Source organism: Leuresthes tenuis, unplaced genomic scaffold (assembly GCF_036924035.1).
Source record: "Leuresthes tenuis unplaced genomic scaffold, fLeuTen1.0.hap1 SCAF_8, whole genome shotgun sequence".
Lineage (NCBI taxonomy): Eukaryota > Metazoa > Chordata > Actinopteri > Atheriniformes > Atherinopsidae > Leuresthes > Leuresthes tenuis.
Genome location: NW_027325362.1, coordinates 433002 through 443881, shown reverse-complemented (window position 1 = coordinate 443881; position 10880 = coordinate 433002). Strand labels below are relative to the sequence as shown.

Sequence of the window (10880 nt, the reverse complement as noted above, 5' to 3'; positions counted from 1 at the left end):
AATGGTGTAAAATGGTGGTTTAAATGGTGTAAAATGGTGGTTTAAATGGTGTAAAATGGTGGTTTAAATGGTTTAAAATGGTGGTTTAAATGGTTTAAAATGGTGTAAAATGGTGGTTTAAATGGTTTAAAATGGTGGTTTAAATGGTTTAAAATGGTGGTTTAAATGGTGTAAAATGGTGGTTTAAATGGTTTAAAATGGTGGTTTAAATGGTGTAAAATGGTGGTTTAAATGGTTTAAAATGGTGGTTTAAATGGTTTAAAATGGTGTAAAATGGTGGTTTAAATGGTTTAAAATGGTGGTTTAAATGGTTTAAAATGGTGGTTTAAATGGTTTAAAATGGTGGTTTAAATGGTTTAAAATGGTGGTTTAAATGGTGTAAAATGGTGGTTTAAATGGTTTAAAATGGTGGTTTAAATGGTGTAAAATGGTGGTTTAAATGGTTTAAAATGGTGGTTTAAATGGTTTAAAATGGTGTAAAATGGTGGTTTAAATGGTTTAAAATGGTGGTTTAAATGGTTTAAAATGGTGGTTTAAATGGTTTAAAAAGGTGGTTTAAATGGTTTAAAATGGTGGTTTAAATGGTTTAAAATGGTGGTTTAAATGGTGTAAAATGGTGGTTTAAATGGTGTAAAATGGTGGTTTAAATGGTTTAAAATGGTGGTTTAAATGGTTTAAAATGGTGGTTTAAATGGTTTAAATGGTGTAAAATGGTGGTTTAAATGGTTTAAAATGGGTCCTTTTACCTCATTAAAGGAAACGCTTCAGACAGTGTTTGCTCTGATGTGGAAACGATCATTTCTACATTCTGCTGCCCTCGTGTCATTTTTATATGTCTGAAAACGCGGCCTCTGTGGTCTCAGAAACATCTGGACACATTTTGGTTTTACTGCTGATGTAAACAACAAACAAAGGAAGGTGAGAAAAGTCGAGTTTACGTCCATTCAGAGGTTCATGGTGTCTGAAATCCATGAGAAAAACTTCTGTTGGATACTTTCATGAAACTTTGAGTCTGTCTGACAGCATCTTTGTCCAACCACCAGACAAACTGGCTTTAGACGCCCGGACAATAACCTTCCAGGTAAAAAGAGGGAAAATTTAATCCAAACACAGAAAATGACACCATAGTTCAACAGTTTTCCAAGACAAGACAGAAAAGGTCGCGACAGCTTGGTAAAAACATGAAGAACCAAGTGGTCCAGTACCAGAAGTCCAAAGATCCAAAGGTCCAAATGTCCAGAGATCCAGAAATCCAGAGGTCCAAAGATCCAAAGATCCAAAGGTCCAGAGGTCCAGAGATCCAAAGGTCCAAATGTCCAGAGGTCCAGAGGTCCAGAGGTCCAGAGGTCCAGAGGTCCAGAGATCCAGAAATCCAGAGGTCCAGAAGTCCAAGTGGTCCAGAAGTCCAAGTGGTCCAGAAGTCCAGAAATCCAGAGGTCCAAAGATCCAAAGATCCAAAGATCCAAAGATCCAGAGATCCAGAGGTCCAGAGATCCAGAAATCCAGAGGCTGGATCTATGTCAGGAAGTTCAGTTCCACTTTGAGTTCATTCTCTCATTTTGCTGCTGATCATCTCTCAGTTGGACTGAAGTGAGTCTGATCGAAAATGAGAAATCTACAAAAAAATAAACAGAGAGATTTCACTGAGTCGATCGTTTTAAAAAAGAAGTTAAAATGTAAAAAAGAACTAAAGTAATTTAACCCATTTTTGTATTTCCTTTATTATCAAATGTTTGTCTCCTTCTGATTGGTCAGTGTTCTGCTCAAGCTCCGCCCACTCAGAGCAGAGCAGGAAGGAAAGATGAGTCATCGACAGATGTGGAAACACACGGAAACAGCTAAAAACTATGAGAGACTTTAGTGAGAAATAAATCAGTGATGAAGCCTAATGATCCACCTTCTTCTTCTTCTGTTCCATCTGAACTGAATTATTCAGCTTAAGGTATTAAACTGTCTTTGTTGCTGCTGTTCTGACCGGTTAAAGCCTGAAGAAATGTTACAGGAGGTCTTCATCAGTTACAAACAGAAGCTCACAGAGTCGCTTTAGTTCTTTAGGTTAGAGAAATAAACTGAGTGAAAGGAGCTGTGTTTCTGTGTAAAAGTGACAGCATTCGAACCTTTCTCTGAGGGGCCTTGAAGGCAGCATCAGCTGCTGAGCTGAGGAACCTTTTCAGACTCAAACTAACAGACTTTGGTGGAGAAGGAACATAAAACGTTCCACAGTTCCAGCTGAGAAGGTCTGAAAAGCTTATTAAAGACAAAGAAAAGCTGCTGGTTTTCTCCTAACGTCCCTCTGAGTGTTCCTGGCTCTGATTGGTCCAAAGGTCAGCTGGGCTTCCTTTAGACGCCGCCGGCAGCACGCCGGACGCCGGCTCGACCCGCTGAGCAAACGCTCACCTGAAAGCAGAGCTTCATCTCCTGCTGCCACGGCTACCACTGGTGGTTCTTGGACAGGTAGGCGATGAGGGCCACGGCCACGCCCACGTAGAGACCCGTGCCGATGGTGATGGCGAGCACGGCGAGGAAGAGGGCGCGCCTGGAGCTGGAGCTGGCCAGGTGGAAGTCTCCTTTAGACACCGCCTTGTTGGTCTGAGAGAGGAGAGAACAGGAAGTGACATCATTAATCCCAACAGAGGCTTAATTAGCACATGATGTAGCTTTTGTTCTACTTCCTGTCTGTGGTTTACACCTGAGGCAGGTCGGCCATGACTCTGCTCACTGTGGGAAACCCTGTGGTTCTGAGCCTTTTCTGTCAGGCCAGGACTCGGTTCTGGACCGTAAGGGTCCAGCAGACCTCCGGTTTGTGGCTTTCAACCCTGATCTTCACCTTCCACCCACCCCAGAACGGATCATTTTCATTTAAAAGTCTAATCTTTACAGATGAACTACAGAGAGAGAGGAACCAAGCTCTCCAAAAACCGAGCTCCTTTCCCTCATGAAGGAGATGGTCGATCTGGCACCTTTCATACATGTCAGAGCCCCAGACTTCCTGCTGTCAGAGAGGCCAAACTCAGAGCAGATCGCACTGAATTTACAGCTGGAAAGGACAGGAAACTGTCCCGGTTCTGTTTTCCTGTGTTTATTTTATGAAGATAAAGACTGAAATCATCCGGATCTGATCTCAGATCATTTAGCAACATGTGAGGAAAACTCCAACCGTTGGTGCATTCACTGCAGCTCGTTAAAAGGAAAACTACTACCCTGGATGATGATGCTGGCCTGGTCCCCTGACAGTGAGACGGGCGCCGTCAGCTGAGTCTGAGCCTCATCATGAGCCTGATTAACCTGATTAACCGCCTCGTTGGGAGGAAACCACCCCATAATCACCGCTTCATTTCCACTTCTATTCAATTACACCTTCTGACTAATCAACCAGCCGCAGCTGATGTGCACCAACAGGAGGAAGTGGGCGGGGCTTGATGTCCCAGAGGAGATGAGTAAAGAGCTCAGTGTTGAGCGTCACATCAGAGGATCAGCAGCTGGAAACATCTGGACACAGAAACGATGCTGAAAGCACTTTCTACAGCTATAAAATGACTAAAGATGTCCAGCACAAACCTGATAAATGTAGTTTATTCTTCCAGGTAAAACCTGAACACACCTGGAGAAATAATGCTTCATCTGCTCTGAGGTTTTCAGTCCTGAAACTTCCTCCTGAAGCTCTCCACCCGCTCAGCTTTGAAGCTCTGCTCTGACAGGAAGTGAGGCGATGAGGTCACTGAGGTGTCACACAGCGCACCGTGAAATCAGGTGGACACGCCCCATAGAACGGCGGCGGCGACCTCACTGGACCCAGTTCGCGTTGCTTTGGCCTTCAGTGACGCCAACATGTTTGTGGTGAACTGCCCCTTTAACGGAGCTCCTCCTGCTGCAAAGCTCTGTTGTTCACGGATGGATTTCTGTGTGGGAAGCGTTGCCATTGGTGACCGACCTCACTTCTTTTGGAGATGTGGGTGTGGCGTTGGCATAAAACCCCATCCACACGCAGCTGCCAGCATACGACCGACAGCACAAACACAGAAGTCCGTTTAAAACTGGACCGACAGACCAGAGAGAGCAGCACCGACCAAAGCTGTGAGAAACCGGGCCGAGAAGCGTTTCATCTGAGCCTCTGACCAGCAGTCAGAACACAATGATCCTCAGTGAGCAGGAAAAAGCCATGTTTTTCTCTGCTGTGGTAAACAGATGAAGAGTCGTCCTCCTCCAGCTGACTGCAGATCAGTTACATAAGAAGTGTGTCGGTGTGTGTGGGCACCGCTCGCATAAATGTTCCAAAAACAGAAAGAGAAGAAGAAGAAACTGCAGCAGTGGCCTGAATACAGCAGATGCACACCCAACACACAGCTAACACACAGCTCACACACAGCTAATACACAGCTAACACACACCCAACACACAGCTAACACACACCCAACACACAGCTAACACACAGCTAACACACACCCAACACACAGCTAACACACAGCTAACAGACAGCTAACACACACCCAACAAACAGCTAACACACAGCTAACAGACAGCTAACACACACCCAACAAACAGCTAACAGACAGCTAACACACAGCTAACACACACCCAACACACAGCTAACACACAGCTAACACACAGCTAACACACAGCTAACACACAGCTAATACAAAGCTAACACACACCCAACACACAGCTAATACACAGCTAACAGACAGCCAATACACAGCTAACACACAGCTAACACACAGCTAACACACAGCTAATACACAGCTAACACACAGCTAATACAAAGCTAACACACACCCAACACACAGCTAATACACAGCTAACACACACCCAACACACAGCTAACACACAGCTAACAGACAGCTAATACACAGCTAAGACACAGCTAACACACACCCAACACACAGCTAACACACAGCTAATACACAGCTAATACACAGCTAACACACACCCAACACACAGCTAACACACAGCTAACACACACCCAACACACAGCTAACACACAGCTAACAGACAGCTAATACACAGCTAAGACACAGCTAACACACACCCAACACACAGCTAACACACAGCTAACACACACCCAACACACAGCTAACACACAGCTAATACACAGCTAATACACAGCTAACACACACCCAACACACAGCTAACACACACCCAACACACAGCTAACACACAGCTAACACACACCCAACACACAGCTAACACACACCCAACACACAGCTAACACACAGCTAACACACACCCAACACACAGCTAACACACAGCTAACACACACCCAACACACAGCTAACACACAGCTAACACACAGCTAATACACACCCAACACACAGCTAACACACAGCTAACACACACCCAACACACAGCTAACACACAGCTAATACACACCCAACACACAGCTAACACACAGCTAACACACACCCAACACACACCCAACACAAAGCTAACACACAGCTAACACACACCCAACACACAGCTAACACACAGCTAACACACACCCAACACACAGCTAACACACAGCTAACACACACCCAACACACAGCTAACACACAGCTAACACACACCCAACACACAGCTAACACACAGCTAACACACACCCAACACACAGCTAACACACAGCTAACACACACCCAACACACACCCAACACATAGCTAACACACAGCTAACACACAGCTAACACACACCCAACACACAGCTAACACACAGCTAACACACAGCTAACACACACCCAACACACAGCTAACACACAGCTAACACACAGCTAACACACACCCAACACACAGCTAACACACAGCTAACACACAGCTAACACACACCCAACACACAGCTAACACACACCCAACACACAGCTAACACATAGCTAACACACACCCAACACACAACTAACACACAGCTAACACACACCCAACACACAGCTAACACATAGCTAACACACAGCTAACACACAGCTAACACACACCCAACACACAGCTAACACACAGCTAACACACACCCAACACACAGCTAACACACAGCTAACACACACCCAACACACAGCTAACAAACAGCTAACACACAGCTAATACACAGCTAACACACACCCAACACACAGCTAACACACACCCAACACACAGCTAACACACAGCTAACACACAGCTAACACACAGCTAACACACACCCAACACACAGCTAACACACAGCTAACACACAGCTAACACACACCCAACACACAGCTAACACACAGCTAACACACACCCAACACACAGCTAACACACAGCTAACACACACCCAACACACAGCTAACACACAGCTAACACACACCCAACACACAGCTAACACACACCCGACAAACAGCTAACACACAGCTAACACACACCCAACACATAGCTAACACACAGCTAACACACAGCTAACACACACCCAACACACACCCAACACACAGCTAACACACAGCTAACACACACCCAACACACAGCTAACACACATCTAACACACACCCAACACACAGCTAACACACACCCGACAAACAGCTAACACACAGCTAACACACACCCAACACATAGCTAACACAGACCCAACACACAGCTAACACACAGCTAACACACACCCAACACACAGCTAACACACAGCTAACACACACCCAACACACAGCTAACACACAGCTAACACACACCCAACACACAGCTAACACACAGCTAACACAGACCCAACACACAGCTAACACACACCCAACACACAGCTAATACACAGCTAACACACAGCTAACACACAGCTATCTAACACACAGCTAACACACAGCTAACACACACCCAACACACAGCTAACACACACCCGACAAACAGCTAACACACAGCTAACACACACCCAACACATAGCTAACACAGACCCAACACACAGCTAACACACAGCTAACACACACCCAACACACAGCTAACACACAGCTAACACACACCCAACACACAGCTAACACACAGCTAACACACACCCAACACACACCCAACACACAGCTAACACACACCCAACACACACCCAACACACAGCTAACACACAGCTAACACACACCCAACACACAGCTAACACACAGCTAATACACAGCTAATACACAGCTAACACACACCCAACACACAGCTAACACACACCCAACACACAGCTAACACACAGCTAACACACACCCAACACACAGCTAACACACACCCAACACACAGCTAACACACAGCTAACACACACCCAACACACAGCTAACACACAGCTAACACACACCCAACACACAGCTAACACACAGCTAATACACACCCAACACACAGCTAACACACAGCTAACACACACCCAACACACAGCTAACACACAGCTAATACACACCCAACACACAGCTAACACACAGCTAACACACACCCAACACACACCCAACACAAAGCTAACACACAGCTAACACACACCCAACACACAGCTAACACACAGCTAACACACACCCAACACACAGCTAACACACAGCTAACACACACCCAACACACAGCTAACACACAGCTAACACACACCCAACACACAGCTAACACACAGCTAACACACACCCAACACACAGCTAACACACAGCTAACACACACCCAACACACACCCAACACATAGCTAACACACAGCTAACACACAGCTAACACACACCCAACACACAGCTAACACACAGCTAACACACAGCTAACACACACCCAACACACAGCTAACACACAGCTAACACACAGCTAACACACACCCAACACACAGCTAACACACAGCTAACACACAGCTAACACACACCCAACACACAGCTAACACACACCCAACACACAGCTAACACATAGCTAACACACACCCAACACACAACTAACACACAGCTAACACACACCCAACACACAGCTAACACATAGCTAACACACAGCTAACACACAGCTAACACACACCCAACACACAGCTAACACACAGCTAACACACACCCAACACACAGCTAACACACAGCTAACACACACCCAACACACAGCTAACAAACAGCTAACACACAGCTAATACACAGCTAACACACACCCAACACACAGCTAACACACACCCAACACACAGCTAACACACAGCTAACACACAGCTAACACACAGCTAACACACACCCAACACACAGCTAACACACAGCTAACACACAGCTAACACACACCCAACACACAGCTAACACACAGCTAACACACACCCAACACACAGCTAACACACAGCTAACACACACCCAACACACAGCTAACACACAGCTAACACACACCCAACACACAGCTAACACACACCCGACAAACAGCTAACACACAGCTAACACACACCCAACACATAGCTAACACACAGCTAACACACAGCTAACACACACCCAACACACACCCAACACACAGCTAACACACAGCTAACACACACCCAACACACAGCTAACACACATCTAACACACACCCAACACACAGCTAACACACACCCGACAAACAGCTAACACACAGCTAACACACACCCAACACATAGCTAACACAGACCCAACACACAGCTAACACACAGCTAACACACACCCAACACACAGCTAACACACAGCTAACACACACCCAACACACAGCTAACACACAGCTAACACACACCCAACACACAGCTAACACACAGCTAACACAGACCCAACACACAGCTAACACACAACCAACACACAGCTAATACACAGCTAACACACAGCTAACACACAGCTATCTAACACACAGCTAACACACAGCTAACACACACCCAACACACAGCTAACACACACCCGACAAACAGCTAACACACAGCTAACACACACCCAACACATAGCTAACACAGACCCAACACACAGCTAACACACAGCTAACACACACCCAACACACAGCTAACACACAGCTAACACACACCCAACACACAGCTAACACACAGCTAACACACACCCAACACACACCCAACACACAGCTAACACACACCCAACACACACCCAACACACAGCTAACACACAGCTAACACACACCCAACACACACCCAACACACAGCTAATACACAGCTAACACACACCCAACACACAGCTAATACACAGCTAACACACAGCTAACACACAGCTAATACACAGCTAATACACAGCTAACACACACCCAACACACAGCTAACAAACAGCTAACACACAGCTAATACACAGCTAACACACAGCTAACACACAGCTAACACACAGCTAACACACACCCAACACACAGCTAATACACACCCAACACACAGCTAACACACAGCTAACACACAGCTAACACACAGCTAACACACACCCAACACACAGCTAACACACACCCAACACACAGCTAACACACAGCTAACACACAGCTATCTAACACACAGCTAGCTGTGTGAAATGAATAAACTGGTCTTTGGATGCAATAAAGTGATAAAAGGAACTGAGGAACTGCAGCAGAAGAACTACAACCAGAACTCTCATCTTCAGGAAAGTGCAGCTTATTTGTTGTAAATAAAGCAGCTTTGCAGGACACACATTGAATGTTGGCAGCAGAGTTTATCAGTGGACGTCTCAGTGAACCCCGACAGGTGCTCAGGCCTCACCTCGTGCGACAGGTAGAAGGCGGCGATGCCGAGCGGCCAGAAGCAGCAGAGCATGGAGAAGACGCTGAGGCCCAGGTGATCTCTGGGAGGCAGCAGCAGGAAAGCGTCCTCGCTGTCTGACGGGCTGGAGTAATCGCTCTGTTCAAACAGACAAACAGCCTGTCAGAAACAAGCAGTCAGACACTGAAACAGAAGATAAATACATGCTATCAAATAAAAGCACGACGTGTAAGAACAACAAACTCAACTTTATCTTTAGAGTTTACTAAATAAACTTCTTATAAACTTTAATAAACTTCTGATGAAGTATCAGGGATAAATCCATATGAGTACGTTTGAGAAACATGAACTCACTGGCTGTCGCTTTATTTTATCATTCGGTTATCATTAAATGTCAGTTTTTATTCATATAAAGCAGGTAGAATACAAACAGATATCATTGAAAAAACTGGATGGTGAAACTCCCTTTTTCCCCTTTGATCCCCTGTTCCACTGTTAATATTTTAAAGAGACCAATTCAAGGACTTCCAGAAACCCACTTTTCCAATGAAATAGTTCAGGTGCATTTCCAAATAAATATGAGCGTTATTACTAATCTGAGTCAGTAATCCCCCCTCCCCCACCCCACAGGTATTAGAGCCACAGAGCAGATTAAAGATGGATTTTACTGAGAATAAATCGCTGCTAATCGTCTATAAAGAGATTGGCTGTTAGGAAGCCAAACATGTCAGTCAGAAAGCAACACATGACAGAATGGATGGATGGATGGATGGATGGATGGATGGATGGATGGATGGATGGATGGATGGATGGATGGATGGATGGATGGATGGATGGATGGATGGTTGGTTTGTTGGTTTGTTGGATGGATGGATGGATGGATGGATGGATGGATGGTTTGTTTGTTGGTTTGATGGATGGATGGATGGATGGATGGATGGATGGATGGATGGATGGTTTGTTTGTTGGTTTGATGGATGGATGGATGGATGGATGGATGGATGATGGATGGGTGGATGGATGGATGGATGGATGGATGGATGGATGGATGGATGGTTGGTTGGTTGGTTGGTTTGTTGGATGGATGGACAGATGGTTGGTTTGTTGGTTTGTTGGATGGATGGTTGGTTTGTTGGATGGTTGGATGGATGGACAGATGGATGAATGGATGGATGGATGGATGGATGATTGGATGGAGGGTTGGTTGCTTTGTTGGCTGGTTGGTTGGATGGATGGATGGATGGATGGATGGATGGTTGGTTGGATGATGGATGGATGGATGGATGGATGGATGGATGGTTGGTTGGTTGGTTGGTTGGTTGGTTGGTTGGTT

The 10880-nt window shown here is 45.6% G+C and overlaps 1 protein-coding gene across 1 annotated transcript in view; it reads right to left on the bottom strand.

The window, feature by feature from the left end:
• Window positions 1-587: 587 nt before the first annotated feature.
• LOC140312699 (synapse differentiation-inducing gene protein 1) overlaps window positions 588-10880 on the bottom strand; it is a 15379-nt gene continuing 5086 nt past the window's right edge. Inside the window, exons 3-4 of the mRNA XM_072390479.1 lie at window positions 9548-9685; window positions 588-2589 (exon numbers count right to left, since the gene is read on the bottom strand). Coding sequence (XP_072246580.1) covers window positions 2431-2589; window positions 9548-9685 — 297 coding nt within the window. The 3' untranslated portion in view covers window positions 588-2430. The remainder of the gene's footprint in view (window positions 2590-9547; window positions 9686-10880) is intronic.